The sequence below is a fragment of the Nicotiana tomentosiformis genome, chromosome 12 (genome assembly GCF_000390325.3).
Source record: "Nicotiana tomentosiformis chromosome 12, ASM39032v3, whole genome shotgun sequence".
NCBI lineage: Eukaryota > Viridiplantae > Streptophyta > Magnoliopsida > Solanales > Solanaceae > Nicotiana > Nicotiana tomentosiformis.
In genome coordinates, this window is record NC_090823.1 from 37,842,656 (window position 1) to 37,863,212 (window position 20,557).

Below are 20,557 nucleotides of genomic sequence, written 5' to 3' on the forward strand. Positions count from 1 at the left end.
TAATATATTCTTAGTATCTAGGAGCCAAGTAAGGCATGAGGCAAGAAGATCAAGTGATTCTACAAGACGCAATTTATAACATAATTTACCCCCGAGCATGGTTACCCTGGCACATGCATATATGCTCGTCACCTCATATATGTATCACCCCCGCATGTAGCAAACAATGTCAAATAATAGGAATAATTCCCTCAACAAAGTTAGGCAAAACACTTCGGGTGATATGACCTCCGGGCGGCTCAAATCTAATCACAATAACTTCAAAGCACAAATAAACTCGTAAGATACTATTCCGGATCATAAAGCCTCAATTTTTAACAAAGTCTAAAAATTGACCCAAAAGTCGACCCCCGGGCCCGCACATCGGAACCCGGTAACTTTCACAAAATACTGTCACCCATTCAAGTACGAGTCCAACCATACAAGTTTCACTCAAATCCGACTCCAATTCGATGTTCAAAAGTCAAAATTTCATATTACGAACTTTAGGCCAAAACCTCCAATTTCCTCTATAAAATTCATAATCCAATTACCAAAAACGAGGGTAGATTCGTGATATAAGATAAAAAAAATGAGTAGAGAACACTTACCCTAGTCCAAAACATGAAAATTGCTCCAAGAATTGCCTCAATCCGAGCTTGGAAATATTAAAATAAAGTCAAAATCGCGATTTGCCCAGGTCTTTTATGCATCGCGAATGCGGAAGACTATCGTGTTCGCGAAGAAGAAAACAAAAGCTGCCAAGAATACCCTTCGTGAATGCGAGAAACGGGATGCGAACGCGATGAACAAGGGACAGGACTTACGCGAACGCATAAGAGACACGCGAACGCGAAGAGGAAAATGATCACCAGTGCCCGGGGCCTGATTTGCACTTCGCGAACGCGAAGAAGGAGGTGGCAGAACTTCGCGAACGCGAGAGGGTAGCTGCGAACGCGAAGAGGAAATATTCCACCCTCCAAAATAACACTGCGCGAATGTGAGTGCAAGGACACAAACGCGATGAAGGAAAACCAGATGACAGATTCAGCAGTCAAAATAAGAGAAAAATGACCTGTAGCCCACCCGGAACACACCCGAGGCCCCCAGGACCCCATCCAAACATACCAACAAGTACCATAACATGACACAGACCTACTCGAGGTCTCAAAACACACAAAACAACATCAGAACGACGAATCACACCTCAATTCGAATTCAATGAACTTGAAACTTCAAACTTCCACAATCGATGCCGAAACCTATCAAATCAGGTCTGATTGACCTCAAATTTTGCACACAAGTCACATTTGACATTACGGACCTGCTCCAACTTCCGGAATCAGATTCCGACCCTGATATCAAAAAGTTCACTTCCGGTCAAACTTCTCAAAAACCTTCAAATTTCTAACTTTTGCCAAACGACTACAAAATGACCTACGGACCTCCAAATCCATTTCCGGACGAGCTCCCAATACCATAATCACCATACGGAGCTATTTTCAGACTCGAAATCCCAAACGGATATCGATAATATTAAAATGCACTTCAACCCAAATATGATAAAATTCTTCCAAAATGCTAACTTCTACAATAGGCGCCGAAATGCTCACGGGTTGTCCAAAACCCAATCCGAACATACGCCCAAGTCCGAAATCATAATACGAACCTGTTGGAACCTTCAAATCTCGATTCCAAGATCGTTTACCCAAAAATTCAACCTTAGTCAATTCTTCCAACTTAGAGCTTAAATCTTGAAGTTCATCCTTCCAAATCGATTTCGGATAACTTGAAAACCAACACCGACGATTTACGCAAGTCATAATACATCATGAAGAGATGCTCGAGCTCTTAAAATACTGAGCGAAGTGTAGATTCTCAAAACGACCAGTCGGGTCGTTACATCTGAGAGCATAGGCAGTTTGGCATATTTACCCGTAGTGAAGAGGGCACTAGCTATGGACGTTCAGGCTTTGGCCAATCGATTTGTGAGATTGGATATTTCGGAGCCTAGCCGATTTCTTGCTTGTTTTGCAACACAGTCCTCATTATTGGAGCGTATGAAGGCTCGCCAGTTTGATGATCCTCACTTATTGGTATTTAAAGACACTTGAGGAAATATGATGCAGTCTCAATTATTGTGGACCGGTTGAATAAGTCTGCACACTTCATTCCGGTGATGACTTCCTATTCTTTAGTGAAGTTGCCTTCGATTTACATTCGGGAGATTATCCGCCTGCACGGCGTGCCCATTCCCATAATTTCTGTGTAATACCCCGGAAAATTTTGAAGTACTTAAGTGTAAAGCCCAGTAAAATTTTTGCAAAAGAAAATAATATTTCGTGATGCCGAATTGGGCTTGCGTGTTTGAGTATTGTATAAATTCTTCGCGGCTCAGACTTTTTGGGTTGAACAATGCACTGAGGGATAAAGAAAAATTTTTGGCAGAGAAATGCATTTCTGCGGTCCATTATGCGACCACAGAATCACTATACGGATCGCATAATGGCCGCAGAGTGAGGCAGGAGAGGGGCAGTTTTGGATGCCATTCTGCAGTCGACTATGCGATCGCAGAACAGGTCTACGGGCCGCATAGTGACTGCAGACCCAGATAGATTTTTGTTAGTTTTGGACCCCAGTTATGCGGCCGATATGCGGTCCACATTTTGATTATGCGATCGTATATGCAATCGCAGACCTTATTCCGGAGGTTCATTTTTGGGTTTTTAAAACCCGACCCTACTTCGTTAAATACACGCTTTGGGCCATTTTTGAGCTAAAATCTGACATTTTAGAGTGAGAGAGTGTGCCCTAGAGTGAGAAGGTGCTCCTCAATAATTGTTCTTCAATTCTTGCTCGAATCTTGGAAGATTAACAAGGATAACCCACAAGGTCTTCATTTTAGAGGTAAGATTCTATACCCTAACCCTCAATTTCGAATCTTGTCTAGAAATGGGTAATTAGCAAGATAATTTTTGGGCATAAGAGTTGTTATTTTACATGCATGTGATATTAAGGGGTGTAGGGAAATTGTTGAACTAAGCATGGTAAAGAATGGGTTGTGGGATGATGGAATCCTCCATAAAAGGACCTTGAAACCTTAATGCACACCTAGTGTTTGATAAAATGCTCAAATGAGCTAGAACCATGTTCATCTTCCTAATTTTGGTTCAATTTTATTATATTTCTACAATAGATTGAAGTTGCTAAGAATTCCGAAATATTTTAGAGTTTAAGGAAGCTCAATTGAGGTATGTTGGCTAAAATCTTCTCTTAGGATTGAATCCCATGATATTCATGTAATTTATGTAAGACCCGAGTGGTTCATGATAAAATTGGCTATTCCGAGTAAGCTTTGTGTTGAAAGATATATGTCAATAACTATCCTAAATGCTTTATTCATGTTATGTTATCAATTGAGGATGTGTTCAAGTATGGTCTGTGCATTAATAATGTTCGACTTCAAGTCAAATTCAAACGAGGGCTATTATGCCAAATTTAGTGAAGAATCTCTATGTGCCTTAGACTCTTAATTGCTTACAGGTGTACTACACACCTTGATTTGAATTGTTGTTGTTAGTGATGATGATGTTGATGTTTGAAAGTAAAAAAGTGAGCTTGAAATACTAAATACGGCCAACGCGCCAAGAATGATTTTATAATTATGGCCATTAGTGCCAATGAAATGAAAATATGTGAAAGAAGTATGAAATGCGATGATTGATACAAAAGGTTGATGTCTAGAATAAGACAGCCTAGCCGATCGGGTCGTGATCGGACACCATGCCGCACACATGGTGGTAATTGTGCTGGAAATTATAATTGATATTGAGAGTAATTGTGGTTGATGTCTCTAATGAGATAGCCTAGCCGATCAGGTCATGATCGGACTCCGTGTTAAAGACTATGGTATTGATATTGAGAGTAATTATGGTTGATGTCTCTAATGAGATAGCCTAGCTGATCGGTTCGTGATCGGACTTCTTGCTGAGAGTACGTTGGTATTGGTATTGTGAATAATGGTATATCGATACTAAAAATCTCCCAATGTGAGATATGAAAATTAATTTGAACACTGTCTTGATCCTACATTGAGGTTTGATGTTGTTTAAGTCTTACATTGATATTATGATATTCTTGTTTGTATTATTTATCATTCTATTGAGAGGGTGTTTTGTCATTTATATTAGAACTATTCCATATGTACTAATGTACCTTTTGCCGGGGGCGCTGCATCTTCAATGGATGCAGGTGGTTCCACAACATGAGACATTGATCAGTGTTAGCGGTACATCCTCTCCCCAGCTGACTTGGTGAGCCCTACTTCATTTCGGGGTCATGTATCTTTTGTTCCTCGTGTATTGTGTTTGAGGTATAGCCGAGACCTTGTTGCCAGCATTATCATAGTACTCTTTTGTATCTATTAGAGGCTCCGTAGGCATGGTGTGGGTTGTGTATTGGTGTTGGGAAAGTCAAACTATGTTATATTGTGGTTATATTATTGGTCCATTTGAGACTTTAAAAATGATGAAACTATTGGTAATGAATTGGTATTGTAGACATGAACACCTTTTGTCTAATTATTGAAAATATGTATTATCTTCATTCATGGATGAGTTGGGTAGAAGGAAATCTAACAAGCTTGCTCGGTCGGGTTCACTTGGTTGAGCATCGGTCGCGCTCCCCAATTTCGGGACGTGACATTCTGGCCAAGGCAAGTAATTCACATTGCATTTTGGGAGGGTTGTGTAGTGTGAGTTGGGCACGTGGGTCGAGTTGAGTACCAAGTTTCATCCTCAGACAGACGGACAGTCTGAGCGCACTATTCAGATCTTGGAGGACATGTTACGTGCTTATGTTATTGATTTCGGAGGTTCATGGGATCAATTTTTATCGCTCGTAGAGTTTGCCTACAATAACAATTATCAGTCGAGAATCCAGATGGCTCTGTATGATGCCTTATATGGGAGGCGATGGCATTCGTCGATTGGTTGGTTTGATCCCGGAGAGGCTAGATTGTTGGGCACTGATTTGGTCCATGATTCTATGAAGAAGGTCAAGGTGATTCAGGAGCGACTTCGTACACCTTAGTCTAGGCAGAAGAGTTATACGGACCGGAAGGTTCGAGATGTGGCTTACATGGTGGGTGAGAAGGTTCTTCTCCCAGTGTCTCCTATGAAGGGCGTGATGCGGTTTGGGAAGAAGGAAAAGTTGAGCTCGAGGTTTATTGGCCCGTTTGAGATCTTGGAGAGAGTTAGGGAGGTTGCTTATAGGCTTGCATTGCCTCCTAACCTATCAGGGGTGCATCCGATATTTTACGTTTCTATGCTTTGGAAGTACCATAAGGATAGATCACATGTGTTGGACTTCAACACAGTGCAACTTGATGAAAATCTGACCTATGAGGAAGAACCGGTAGTTATTCTCGACTGGTAGATTCTCAAGTTGAGATCTAAGAGTTTTCAATATATGAAAGTGCAATGGAGAGGTCAGCCGATTGAGGAGGCTACGTGGGAGTCCGAGTCTAATATGCAGAGTAGATACCCCCACCACTTTACCAGTCCAGGTACATTTCTATGTCCGTTCGAGGATGAAAGTTTCTTTTAGAGGTGGAGAATATGATGGCTTGATAGGTCAGTTTGAGTACTAGAATTAAATTTCAGTATTCTGAGACCTCCCATAGCTTCATTTTATGTTTTTTTATTTGCATTCGAAGTCCGTGTCGTTTTCCGAAAATGTTTTACATAAAAATTTGAAGAAAATGTGATTTTTGGCCTAAAATATGTCTTGAACTGACCACGGTCAACGTTCTTGGTAAACGACCTTGGATTAGTGTTTTGAAGATTTCAATAAGTTCGTATGATAATTTTGGACTTGTACGCATGTTTGGTTGGGGTCCGGGGTGACTGTAGCGTATTTCGGCGCGTTATGTGAAAAATTATGAAAATGAGTTTTAAAGTTGAAAATTCTTGAGTTTGATGATGGATTCGTGTTATTTGATGTTATTTTAAAGATTTGAGGTAGAGAGCAATTTTGTATAATGTTATTACACTTGGGTGCATGTTCAGTTTGGAGCCCGAGGGGCTCGGGTGAGTTTCAGGTACGTATCAGATGAGTTTGGATGATTTTTAGACTGCTGGTGCAATGTCTGGTGCAGCTGGGCTACAAGTCTCGCAAATGTTAAGACCTGCTTCCAAAGACGAGCTTCGTTTTTGCAGAGTCAAGCTTGCATTTGTGGAACATAGGCTGGGACTAATGACTTCACAAATACGAAGTCATGATCGCATTTGCAATAAGAAGAGGTCCACTTTTGCGATCAGATAGTCGCTTTTGTGACTGGGTGACCGGAGTAGAAGGCTTCCCAAATGCTAAGCCAAGCCGCATTTGCGATTGGAAGGGATCCGCAAATGCGACTTTTGTGTCGCAAATGCGACATCAGGGAACCGTTGCACAATTTGCTTTTGCGGGCTAATGTTTGCATTTGTGGGCGTCGTAATTGCGAACAAGAGTTCACAATTGCAATACCTGTAGCAGGGTAAAATAGGGGAAATTGGGACTTAGCTCATTTCACTCTATTTTTCAACCTTAAACACTCTAGAGGCAATTTTCTTGAGGGCTTTTCTTCCCAAAATCATTAGTAAGCAACTTTAACTAATTTTTAATTAATTCCCGTACTTTTCATGAGTTTTTAACATCAAATCTAGGAATATCATGGTAGAAATTAGGGGTTTTGGGTAGAATTTAAGGATTTCGTAAAATTGAGATTAGACCTCAAATTGAGGTCGAATTTCGAAACAAATCATGTGACCAGGCTCGAGAGTGAATGGGTAATCGGATTTTGGTCTGGATCTCGAATTTTGGTCTGGATCTCGAATTTTGACCAAGCGAGCCCGGGGTTAACTTTTATTGACTTTTTCAATTTCATCAAAGATTGAACTGTTTTTATTTGTGGGTAGTTTTTAAAGATTATTTTGAATTGTTTGAATGATATTTGTCTAGATTTGTTCAATTTTGAGGCTTGTTCGAAAAGAAAAACCGTGGTTGATTGTTGATTGGATTGCGGAAAGAGGTACGTGTCATGTCTAACTTCGACTTAAGGAAATTAGGACTTGTTGGTCTATTTGTTACGTGAATTATGTAAGAAAATGACATATATGCGAGGTCACGAGTGTATATGTATTTTCATGGGTTAAAGCATGCTTCATCACTTATTCCATGTTATCTTTTGTTATATGCTTTTATTGCTACATGATCTTACTTATTGTCCATGCCTTACTTATTATATGTCATTTAGTTGTTACCTGTTTTGATTTATTCATTTCTCGCTCAACATCTGCTTACCTGATATGTGTTTCCTACCTGTATTAATTGTAAATATTCATTGTCCCATGTCCTTACTTGCCTTTATTGTCTTTGCGTTACTTGTTGCACTTTATTATGTTATATCTGACTGTGGGAGTCATTTAGTTGTTCTTGTGTTAATGAATTGTCTAAGTTTATGATTCTGAGGTATTGGTTATTCACCGTTTATACTGATAGTTCCTTGATGTTCCGTACACTTTAGTTTCCTTTTTGTGTTGAGATTCTGTTATTGGTTGCGTTGAATTGTTTATGGTTATGAGTTGATATTGGGAACAGGTTTAGCGCCGCAATAGTATTGAAATGAATTGATATTGGGATCGAGTTACACGCCGCAACATATATTGATATAATATTAGAATCGGATTGCACGCCGCAACAAATATTGATATAATATTGGAATCGGGTTGCATGCCACAACAGATATTGTGTTAATATGGGATCGAGTTGCACGCCCCAACAAAGTATAATGAGTTACAACTATTGGTAGCTGTAGTATTTTATTTCTGAACTGTAAAATGAGGTTACAAGATGATGTTATTCTGGGGCCCTCTGTTAGATGACCTTCAGGTCCCATTCTTATTAGTTTACTGCTTTATTTGTATTTCTGTCTTTCGTTACTATTATTCGTACAGGTTTATTGTGAGTGTCTTGTCATAGCCTTGCCACTACTTCGTCGAGGTTAGACTCGACACTTACAGAGTACATGAGATCGGTTGTACTCATACTACACTTCTGCACTTCTTGTGCAGATCCCAGTGTTGGTCCTAGCGGCGCATAGAGTAGACTACTAAGATCCGACTACTGTAGGATACTTGAGGTAGAGTTGCTCGATGTTTGTAGTCCCTGAAGCCCCCTTCTATCATATTTTTACTCTTTATCTAGCTTAAGACAATTGTATTTTATTGCGGACCATATTTATAGTATTCTAGTCGCTCATATACTTGTGACTACGAATTTCTGGGATATGTTTAGACTGCGTTATGATTTTATTTATCACATGTATTTCAGATTATTTCAGTCTTAAATTATTAATATTCTACTTTTGAATTGTTAAAATTGGTTGATATTTTAGCTAACGTTGGCTTGCCTAGCAAGTGGATGTTAGGCGCCATCACGGCCCCGTGGTTGAGATTTCGGGTAGTGATAGGAGGCCATTCCCACTTTGTCCCGAATAACTTCATTCCTAATCTTATCTCTCCTGGTACAACCAATCATCCATCTCAACATTATCATATCAGCTACTCTCATCTTCTGCACATGAGAGTTTTTGACTGGCCAATACTCAACCCCATATAGCATAGTTGGTCGGACCACCATTTTGTAAAATTTACCCTTAAGTCTAGGCAACACATTCTTATCACATAGCACACCGGATGCAAGCCTCCATTTCATTCATCTCGCACCAATACGATATCCTCATCGATCTCCCTGTTACCTTGGATAATAGACCCGAGATACTTGAAACTATCCCTCTTGGGGATAACTTAGTATCAAACTTCACATCCACGCGTGCTTCAAAATTTTAAACATAATATTTAAAATGAAAATATGAATTCTAACCTTGGAATGAAGAAAATATTAATTGAAGCACATGCCCTTGTTATGATTCAGATTTTTCTTTTCCTTTTCCCTTTTTATTAGTTACTGCAACTATGCAATGTCTTTTGCGAGTTAGAATCCCCAATTACTAATTTCTCTATTTCCTTTTTAGAGTTCTTCCTCTCTCAGCATTTCAATAAAATTCCAAAGAAAGAGAAAACAAATGACTAAATTTGCTCTATTTGGACAAAAGTAACCCCCTTAGACTGCAGACTCCACTTCTCCCTCTCGTCACCTCCCCATTATCGGTCTACACAAAATCGGAAAATAGCTCGTGTGAGCAGACATCAGTGAATACTGTGTTGCGAAGTACACTCGCTCCAAATTTTACTGCATCATCTCAAGTATAATTTTTCCGGTAAATTGATTTGATCTTTTGTTTCTGTTATGCAAGCCCCAATGCACATTTAAAGCATCCCTAAAATTTGATTTGTGTTGATATTTTCACTTAATTACTTGGTTATTTTAGAGATCATTAGTCATTTAAAATCTAGTGGAGAAAGTAAAATCATTTTTCCTTCAGTATACATAACAAAGAATTGGCTTCTCTTTGTTTCCTATAGGTAATATGTTTCAGAGATTTTCTTTTGTGTGTAGTTTTTTATTAGTAGGTCAATGAATCATGCTTGCGCAGATACCTAAATTAATCCACCAGAGCAGTCTGCTACTGTATCGAAGGTCCAAACTTTAACAAGGGTAGTCACCCTTATTAAAAGTTTAGGTTTTGATAATGTGGTTGATACTTTCTCAATCAATATCATCATCTCATAGGGTAAAGTGAGCAAGCTTAAAGTTATTTTTTTTTTAAATATAGAAAGGTATCATTATTTTTGGGATAGACCAAAAAGAAAATTACATCACATAAATTGGGACCGAGGGAGTAGTTTATTGAGTGTTTTTGTTTCAATATTACCTTGAGTTGAGACCCCATGCTTATCCTGGCATTGGCTGTTGGGCAGCTCTGTGTTTCCTACAGCTTTACCTGAGTTGTGAAAAATGTTTTCTTCCAAGGAATATATTTTTGGCTGAAAGGGGGAATTGATTTCCTTTTACTTATAGGATGGAAGTCATTTTCTTTTGCAGATACCCCAGCTTTTATATTTGACAATACAGGATGGCGGTTGTAGAGCCTTCCCCCTCGTTGGGTATTTTAGTAAGAGAACCAGAGGGGTTTGCTATATGGAATGGACCACCTTTCCCGAGCGGTCAACCTGGTATCAAGCTTGATAGGGTTCCTTGTACCAGTGCAAAGTTCAGTGAAGATGGGTCCAAACTCATGGTTACAAAATCAGACTCCGTTATTAGCATCTTTGATTGCAAAACATTAAAAGAGATTAGGTCTTTTAATGTCCCAAACGTTCTTGCAGCTGTCATATCTCCTTGTGGAACTTATCTTCAGACCTTCCAGAAATGTTCATCTCCTCAGGATAAGAACGTGGTCTTGTGGAAGATAGAAAATGGTGAATATGTTTACCAACTCTTCCAGAAAAATATAACAAAAGTTACATGGTAAATTTTCTTGTGTTTTGGCTGTCAATGTGGAAATTGATGCACAGAATTTTAGAGTATTTTATTCACTTGCACTCTGATTTTTTCAGGCCTTCAGTACGTTTCAGTTCGGACGAAACTGTTGCATGTCGATTGGCAACAAATGAGATCCAATTTTTTGATCCTAGGGATTTCTCTAAGGGATTCGTTAATCGGCTTCGAGTTCCTGCGATTGCTGCATTGGAGCTTTCTAAAGCCCCTGGATCCTATGTGGCTGCATTTGTTCCAGAATCCAAGGTCTATTTTGCACTTCACGAAGAAAATTATTGGATACTCATTGAATTATCAATTTGAAACATCCATGTATTATCCTCTCGTCGATGAATGTGCATTTTATATGCCTCCTGACTTTTTAACTAATCCATATTATGCTTGTTATTAGAGAACTTGACACAGACTAATGCTGAGCCCATTCAGTCAAGTCTCATTGAAGTGCATCCCATCCTAAAAGTTTCTCTATAGATTCAAAAGCTTTTTCCAGTAGTTGTTCAAGCTGCTCCTTAATGTAATAAAAAATACACTTTGAGGCTTTGGGAATATATGGCAGGCTTTCATAACGAATTCTATACGGGAGGTACATAGTAATCCAGATATCCACGAGCTGTCTTGCTGGTTTTAAAGAGTTGTATTTCTGCACAGCACAGTACAATATGTCTGTTTGTAGTGAAAGCTGAGGGGAAGCTACTCGAGAGTAGTCAACAAAGTGAATCTGAGAAATTGCCTGAATATTTTGGAATTATTTTTGGCATAGTAATATCCAAAAACCAATATGAAAAGATAGGCGTAATGGAAGAGTAAAATACTTCCTTAGTTTCGTGCAACCAGATTACAACACAACATAAAATTCTTCAAGTGTCGTGTGCTTAAGGCTGCCAGTCCTCAGGGTTCCCATTTAACCTTTTGGAAAATTAATTTATGCAGGGAATGCCAGCCAGTGTTCAGATATATGCATGTGGAAAGGACTTACAAAGTCAAGCTGTTGCTCGGCGCAGCTTCTTCCGCTGCTCAACTGTGCAACTGAGCTGGAACTCTGGTTCTACAGGGCTCCTAGTGGTGGTCCAATCAGATGTTGATAAAACAAACCAAAGCTACTATGGAGAATCAAAGTTGAACTACTTGACTACTGATGGGACCCATGAAGGGCTTGTTCCTCTCCGTATGTTTTTTTTTCATCTTCTTAATCTTCAGCCAAAGTTATGGGTTGAATGAGTGAATTTGCGACTTACTGATCCTTGGGTATGTTGCAGGTAAAGACGGCCCTATTCATGATGTTCAATGGTCCTATTCGGGTAAAGAATTTGCAGTTGTTTATGGTTGTATCCTTTACCAACACCCCAAAACCCACCTCAAGGCTTCTGAAATTGTCAAGAATATTTGGAAGAAATGTTACAAAGTTTGAAGTTGGATGCAACTTTTTTCAAGACACCGTAGAAGTTTGAATATATGCACACTTATAACTAGTTGCTAAAGCTTAGAGCTTGGTTCTTCCATTATTCTCTCATTCGTGGTTCTGGGTGTTACTGTTTTTCTTTAATTATTCCTTTTAAAATCTTCTCTCTCGCTTAAGAGGAGAAATACACAATAAAAAATGTGAGACAAGTGCTAAATGGTGGAGGACATCTAGCACACATATTCTTTCCGCTCTGCAATTTACAGAGGAGGTCCAAGGTGAAGTGCATTAGCTCATTGCTTTTATATACTCAGCAAACATGTACTCTGTTCATTAATAGGGTCTAAATTTTTAGTCCTAACAAAGAAGCTTTTATTTCCTCCCCTGAGTGGATTTGTTCAAGATTATTTGCAACTAGTATCCGCCTTCAAAGCAATGCCATAGCAATCGAGGAGTTAGAGTAACAACCTTGGGAACCAAGGCTCAAATCTAGGAGAGATGACACTAGGTGAATTTATCCCATCTGCCTAAGCATTAGCTGGTAGAGTTACTTGATACCTATGCTTGTCGTAAGTAGTAGATTCTCGGTGGATTAGTTGAAGGTGCAAAATATCCTCGACACCGCTGTTATTAAAAGATATGCAGCTAGAATTCCTATATTTTCTCTTGAATCCATTGTTTCATATATTTTCTGGATGTTGCTGCTATTCCTTAAATCACTTAGTTATGCCTGCTATGGCTACGGTGTTCGACAAGAAGTGCAATCCTCTACTTGAGCTTGGAACAGGCCCATACAACACTATCAGATGGAATCCGCTGGGGAACTGTATCCTTTTCTTAGAAAAGACATTCTTTTTCTAATATGTCAGCATTGTTTCTAGTTGGTCATTGGAAAAAAGGGCTAGTTCAGCCTGCTAGTTTATTTCCACCCGGCAGTTACTGCTTTTGCTTGCCTTAATCCTTGTTCCACAGTTATATGCTTGGCAGGCTTTGGTAACTTACCAGGAGACATGGTATGTATATCTAGATGATTACTATATTCAGAAGTCGGAAATGTCCATAACTCTTATATCTGTTTCAAGTATCATGGATTGCTATTACCTATAAAAAAAGAAGACTTTTGACACATAGACTAAATATAAACAAAGTACCAACATTTTCCTTATTACCAACAATTAAATGAGAGATGGAAAGAGTTCGACATATCCCTTGATGTGTAGTTATTTTAATTCAAAATCAGCTTTTATATCAAGTGGCATCCTAACTCATGTGATTAAGAGTAAAATAGGGATGTTAAAGGAGTCAATCTTTCCGAGATAGAATAAAAAGAAAAGAATGTCATATAAAATAAGATCAAGGAAGTAGAATACTAGATTTAAGTGCTAAATAGAACACAAAATGATCAACTTCATTGGAGGCATGCCAAACTTTTAACTATTCTAAGCTTGCTGCTTAGCAAATCATGCTCGAGGAGATTCTTTAGAACATACAGCGATCAACATAGTCAGTGTACAAGACCATTTGATTCTCCCTGTGCAAAACAAAACCCAATGGAATTATCAGATAGTTAGTGTAGGTAGTGTTAGATAGTTAAGCGCAAACAATAATTTTTAATACTCTCCCCGTCCCATTTTATGTGATGTTGTTTGATTGTGCGTGGAGCGTAAGAAAGAAAGACTTGAACTTCTGGTATGAAACAAGTCATATATTCATGTGGCTATAAATCATCTCATCAAGGGTAAAATGAGAAGTTTAAAGTTAAATTGTTTCTAAATATAAGGGGTCATTCTTTTTGGGAAAGACTGAAAAGGAAAGTGCATCACATAAGTTGGGACGGAGGGAGTAATATAATATACACATCTAAAAATATATATTTATTAATGTAGTATCATCTACTCGTAAAAAAAAAGTAGTATCAGGTGGGTAAAACAGCGATGTACATGGTAAAGTGTCCCTATAGAGGGATTAATGCGTAAGTCATTATTCATCGCTCATTCTCTCCGTCTGTTATCCTTGTTTCTCTTATATCTCATATGACATCTAGTTTTTGCTAGAAATTACTATGCATTTACCAGTAATATTCGAGATAAGAAAATGTCATTCACCGCATATTATTCCTAAAACCGTCTTGTTTATCTGAGTCTTCTTTGCTTCTTGTGAGTGTTATGCATCAACCAACATACGACGAAACCAAGAATATTTCAGCAAACAAAATTCGAGAAGCCACGCCTTAAGTGGAGGTCACACACTGATTAGGGTGCAGATTTTTATTAGGAGATCCACTCCATGTGCTCAGCGCGTGAACTCTATTCAGACAATTCAGTGAATTTCTTGCTTTCATGGCAGTTGATTTTCCATTCCCAGCCTAACCAATCTCGATCACCTGAACCTTAATTCAGCGTGGCTCAAAAGTTCCTCCTTTCCTCTTTTTTTATCCTGTGAGATTAATGTAATATTCCGACTCGCTGGGGTCGACTACCTGAGAATCATCCCATCCAACTTTCATATTTTTCCAGTGGTTTTGCCTAGTTTATGACGATAGTGTCTTTTGCTGACAAAGATCTTACTGTACACCCACTTTCAATAGGATTATCCTGCACCATAAGCCTCAATTATAACCTGCGACATTCTCCAGTGATTTTCAATTGTTCTCTAGCTTTCTTTTGGGTGAATTTTCTCGATGAATACAATATCTGTGATTTTTATGACGAACAGATGTTCAAAGATCTCATTCTGACAGATTTTTCGGGTTAATTTCCCAGCAAGCTCGTCTGTTCATCAATTTCCTACCATTTCCTCAGACATTTTGGCCTCCTTCAATTAAGTCATAGTGATTGGATAATTTTGATCACAAGAAAATAAGATATAGTGATTTATGTGGCACCTAAGGGTGTGGCCTTAAGTGGGTGCAACCTTGGAGATCAAGGTTCAAATTCTAGCCGAGACAAGAAGCACTAGGTAACTTCTTCCCATCTACCTATGTCGTGGTAGACAGAGTTGGCCGGTACCTATGCTAGTGGGAGGTAACAGGTACCCGGTGGCCGGTGAAATAGTCTACGTGCATGCAAGCTAGCCTAGACATCATCGCTAAAAAAGAAAGGGAGGATATGGTGATTTATGTGGTTAGATGGTTTCTTTTATCTCATTAAAATGAGCTCCTTTAGTATATGGCACTTAAATAGTAGTCTTAGGCTTGCAGTTTTAGTTGTTCAAATTGGTAAACTATTACCTATATCTCTTAGTCCTCCATTCTTGTTATTTGGGTTGTTGGCTCAGCAACTTCTACTCATATTTGTGCTAATAAACCACTCTGGCAAGTGCAGCCTGCCTGCACCTTGACCTTCATTTATGGTAGTTATCTGAACAATTTAGACGACTGTATTTGGCCATGTCTACCTGGAGGTTGAGAAAGTTCCTATTAAATCTTAGTTGATTCATAGAGTGATGCTTGCCTGTGATCTTGAATTACAACTTTCTTCTGCTTATTTAGCTTAGCTTTTGAGCGATTAGTCATGACTTCAGGCATTCTGGGACTACAAGGAAAAGAAGCAGCTTGGAACTACAAGGGCTGAATTGTCAGTAACAAGTGAATGGTCTCCTGATGGTCGGTACTTTATGACTGCCACAACAGCTCCACGCCTTCAAGTTGATAACGGGTATGCATATGTTTGAGAACCTTCAAGCTGATTTTGTTTTTAAAAGAATGTGCTTTGGCTAAACGGTAATTTGAGAACCTAATATACAATTTTTTTAAGTTGTAGCTTGCGATGATAAGACAAGTAGTCGTTTGGTAGAGTGCATTAGAAAAAATAATGCATGCATTAGCTTTGTGTATTAGTAATACCTTGTTTGGTATACTTTCTCAACCTATGTATAACTAATACAAGCATTAGTTACACACCCTATTTGGTATCATCCTATGCATAGCTAATGCATAGCAAACCATGGTATTAGCGATACCAAGGTTCTTAATACATGCATAAGCTTAGTTAAAGACCTAATTGCCCCTCAAATCCCTCAAAACCTATTCTGAATACTTTTCGCCATATTTTGTATAATTTTATATTGTGATATTTTAATTAATTTTTCTCCTTTAGCATTCTACTATAATAAAAAACATATCATATTTAATACTAAATTTGATTTGAATTCGTTCAAAATATGAACTGAAGTTTTCTTTATTTGTTAAAAATCTACCTATTTTTTTAATAATTGATATTTTGTATTATATGTCATAGTAATTAAATTTTTCTTCTCTTTTAACTTTAATATTTCAATTAGTTTTGCTCTCCTGTAAAAAAAAAGAAAGAAAGTTGGCATAAGAGAAAGTAAAGAATGTGGAGGGTAATAAAACTGTTGCAATAAAAATAGTGTACAAAGTTAAAGAATGTGGAGGGTGTTTTTGTAAACAACCAATTTTTTTAGAAATTACGCAATGCTTTAATATACCAAACCAAACAGTGGATAAGAAATTATCTCAGCATAACTAATGCCAGCATAACTAATCCCAACATTACTAATACCAGTATTATTAATACACCCTATTTAGCATTATTCTTATACCTCCTACCAAACAACCCCTTAGTGCGTTTTGCTCCATTTTATACCGTATCACAATATCTTGATAGCCGTCTGGATCACTTGCCTTCTTTCAATCTATTGGTTTAATAATGTCTTAAATCTTTAATCTAGTGGTCAACTTTTCAGATGCTGATGTTAATCCACCTGTATGTTTGTTATGGCAATTATCATCTATCTTCCTTACTAAAAATTGGATCTGTTGAATTATGGTCCTAATGCAACTGCATGAACTTATAATTATGTCGAGAAACCTTCGGTGATTCTAAAGAATGAGAAGCTAGTGATCATGCTTAACGTTGCCTTTGTTGGAAGAGTGAGGCAATGAATTCATTGGCTAAAAGACTGATTTTTGTTTTATCCAATCAAAAAATGTTTCCTTTGTTTGGAATGAGAGAAAGTGGACTGCCAGGTATATGCAAGCACATATATTTGGCCATTTTGTTATTAAATACATGATAGCTAATGCTCATTCCTTTCATGTTTCTGAAGGCTTAAAATTTTTCACCAGAATGGATCATTGTACTTCAAGAAGATGTTTGACAGATTGTATCAGGTTAATAGTCTTGCTAAATTTTTTTCTCCGAACCAACTTGCTCTGCCTGTTTACTTCTTTGTTCACTCCTCTGACAGGTTGATTGGAAGCCAGTGTCGGTAGAAAAATTTGGTGACATTGAAGACCTTGTGAAGACAGTTGGCTCGGTGAAAATAGATGAAGCTAAAGCGCCAGGTTCCTCCTGATTAAATCTTGTAACAAAGTTTGATGTAATGCCCAAGTACTTGTAATAATGGGAGCTGAAACCAAAATGTCTTTCCAGGGAAAGGATCAAAAGCTAACCAGGCCGTTCCAAAGGCTACACCTGCCAATCCTCCCGCAGCAAAACCTGCTGCTTATCGTCCACCTCATGCGAAGGTTGCTGCTGCAGTTCAAGCAGAGGTATGGAAGGGATTCTTTATTGATTAGTTATAACTTTTTTCTTTTGATAAGTCAGAGGTATTCATTGGTAGCACACCAAGCTGGTGTATAAAGTTCTTATACCTTACCATAATTGGTATTCAATCTAATAATTCTCAATGAAATTTATGGCATTTGATTACATGCTTAGAGCAAAATAACTTTGTTGAGCTTTTTGCATGTCATGCCTGGGTAGTTAATACTTTTAATTTCCCAATGGAGAACACTAACACTATGAATATGCTATGTTATTTCCTTCTATATTACAATGTAGAAACTACATTACATAAATGATACGGTATGTTTTAATATGATGATTACTCACTAGTGGGTTTTCTGAACAGCCATTACCTTTGTGAAGTTAACTGACCTTTTATGCAGCAACTAGAATATTTAGGAAGTTGGTTCCCTTGTAAAAAACTTCTTCAGTAATATTATATTGTAGCAAAGTTTCAAGAAAGTAAAGGTGTTTGATTATCATACTTTTGCTATTGTTAAGATATTCTCTCCCCACAATTTGACTAGAACGGTCACTCCATATACCCAATCTTTGGACTTAACATTATCCTCAGAATGGTTAATGCCATGTCAATTGTGAATTGGATTTAATGATGGTAAATAATAAGAAAAAATAAAAAGGCTAGCCCAAAATGCATGTATAATTTTCTTGAATGAAGCGTCCCTTCTCTACCTTTCGGTGATGAACTCTATTTCTGTCTCCTTAAGACATACAGGTGACGGAATCCCAAAAGAATATTAAGGTCCTTTATTGAATATGAGTAGCTCTTGTCTATAAACTTCATATGGTTTAGTTCGATAGCAATCAATCTGTAGAGAATAAAAGGAACTTAGGTATGTAATGTAATTCATTAGATATGTTGAGCTTAAGTATTCTAGAAGTAGTTACATGGATCTTTATCTTTCCTTCTTTTCTGTAAAACATTTCCTGAAATTTTAAAGCCAAATCTGATATTTCAGTTTATTACTGTCCATTTTTACTGGCAACTCATTTTCCTTTAGAACTCTCTTCCTTAGCACAGTTAAGAGACCTTAATAACTCAGCATACTAATGCGGGACTGTGTCAGCATCAGGATAGCCCTCAACTTTTTATTTTGTTTCTTCTGTCCACAAAACTGCAATTGGACCTATCGTGGATCTTGTTAACCCTAGTTCTCTTTTTTTTTGGTTTTTTTATCTTTTGCATTTTTTGGTTTCATTTTGTTTTGTCTGTCTTTGTTTGTTTGCTTCTTTCTTTCATATACTCCACCATGCACCCCCACATTGCAAGCTCTAAAATCCCTCTTTTTAGATCTGTCCAGCATTAGACCTGTTTGCATTGACCCCGCACTTGGCCCATAGTAGGTTTTGGACAAATTGTGAATCTAAAACTGATGTAGCATAAGTTTGGATCTTCATGTGTTAAATATAAGGAAGGAGGTTTCTTCCTTTTTGGACCCGGCATGTATGACAGAAAGAGCACGTGTAGGTTCTCTTGAGAGTTTACTTCGTCTGTTAATGGCTTTGATGATGGACTGTCTGGTGGGGGGTTTCTAGGTATAGGAGTGATTGTTTGAGATATAGAGAGACAATAGATAAATAACTATAGTAGCAAATATATGACTGTTTTTGGGAAATTAGAAAATGAGAAGAAAAAGGTGAGGTTAGACAGTATGCCGTTTGGAGGGAGCAAATGTACAATTTGTGAATTTTATTATAGTTCATCACTCTTAGGTGGGGCTGAGTGCGATTGAACTGATAATAAATTGGACATTTGGCACTTCTTGCTTGATCGTTCCTCTTCTTTTCGCCCGGGCAAGAGGATCCTGAACTTTTCAAATATGTTCTCTCACTCACTGATCCCTACCCCATTTGGATATAGAAAAGCTTTGGAAGGTTTCCCGAACTGAAAAGATACTGCTTTTCTGAATAGACTTTGTTCTGGAAAACAAACATAATTATTTTGAGGATATGGATAAAAAATACTTAGATGTAGGATTTCACAAAGAATAATATAGATATTCTCTGTAAACTTTTCTTCAGAAGTTAATCTCAACCCAGAACATTTTGAAAAAAATATGTCTACTGCATTAGGATATAGTTACCTTTACAGGACGCATTCTGATGATAAACTTGCAATGTGGTAACAACGTGATGGTTTATTAGCTACTTTCAAAACGTCATAATTTGTATATACATGTCATCTGAAAGTTCATCCATGCGTTATTTCCAGTTATATTTTTTTCCTTTAGTTTGTGCCACTAGTATGCTAATAGTAAGCATCTGTTTCATTTTGACAGTTATTTGGAGGAAGTTCTTCAGGGTAAGCTTCAATGCACTTTTCCTCTTTTTTTGTTTTGTTTTTCTTTTGTAATATTTGTTCAAACTATAAGTGGCTATACATCATTCCGTATTTCACATTAATATAGGGAGCTGAGCAAGAATGCATTGAAAAACAAGAAAAAGCGGGAGAAACAACGGGAGAAAAAACAAGCTGAGGGTGCTTCTGGAACTGGTGGTTCATGATCAGTTGCAATTTTACAGATGATGTCTTTGACATGCAGGTCATGAGAGGGGGGGGGGGGGGTGGCTGCTAGAGCAAGATAAGGTTTTCATGGACCATCATACATCTGGAGATTTATTTGATTTGGCCTAATATTTGTGGAAAATATAAAATCAAATTTTGTTTCATATCTTCTTTTCCAAATTTAGTTTTCAGCCCATGTGCTGGAGCTGAAATAAAATTGCCCTTTTCTCAAGTAAATTTACTGGTGTTGGATGAGTGGGTTGGTGGAGCTGCCAGTTAGATAGGCAGTTAGTAGGGCTGTTCATGGTTTGACAAAAAACGATCCAAACCGATTAAGTAAACCAATATTTTTCTTTATTTGGATTGGTTTTGGTTTTAAATTTTAAAAACAGATAATATTTGGTTTGATTTTGGTTCTATTATAAAAAATCGAAAAATAAACCGAACCAAACCGATAAGTTATATATAAAATTTAATAACTATTTATATAAAGTATCATATCTTTTTGTAAATAATTTTAAATATTTTCTGCATTTTAATTATTATATATAGATTTTGGTTTATACTACTTATATCTTAAAAGATTGCCTAAGCCCAAAGTAATAGGGATTGGCCAATTTC

General features: G+C 37.6%; 1 protein-coding gene across 2 annotated transcripts; it reads left to right on the plus strand.

The window, feature by feature from the left end:
- Nucleotides 1-9,035: 9,035 nt before the first annotated feature.
- LOC104108308 (uncharacterized) lies at nucleotides 9,036-20,173 on the plus strand. 2 transcript variants are annotated; one of them, XM_070192291.1, is made up of 13 exons: nucleotides 9,036-9,298; nucleotides 10,024-10,449; nucleotides 10,539-10,725; nucleotides 11,410-11,644; nucleotides 11,736-11,804; nucleotides 12,603-12,704; nucleotides 12,851-12,891; nucleotides 15,401-15,534; nucleotides 16,949-17,012; nucleotides 17,090-17,186; nucleotides 17,275-17,393; nucleotides 19,710-19,732; nucleotides 19,839-20,173. In XM_070192291.1, exons 2-13 carry the CDS (start codon nucleotides 10,055-10,057, stop codon nucleotides 19,933-19,935), a joined length of 1,563 nt encoding a protein of 520 aa, XP_070048392.1. In that variant the 5' UTR covers nucleotides 9,036-9,298; nucleotides 10,024-10,054; the 3' UTR covers nucleotides 19,936-20,173. The 2 variants fall into 2 exon arrangements, with proteins under 2 accessions (XP_070048392.1, XP_070048393.1); XM_070192292.1 differs by having other exon boundaries at nucleotides 9,036-9,284; nucleotides 10,054-10,449.
- The last annotated feature ends 384 nt before the right edge of the window (nucleotides 20,174-20,557 follow it).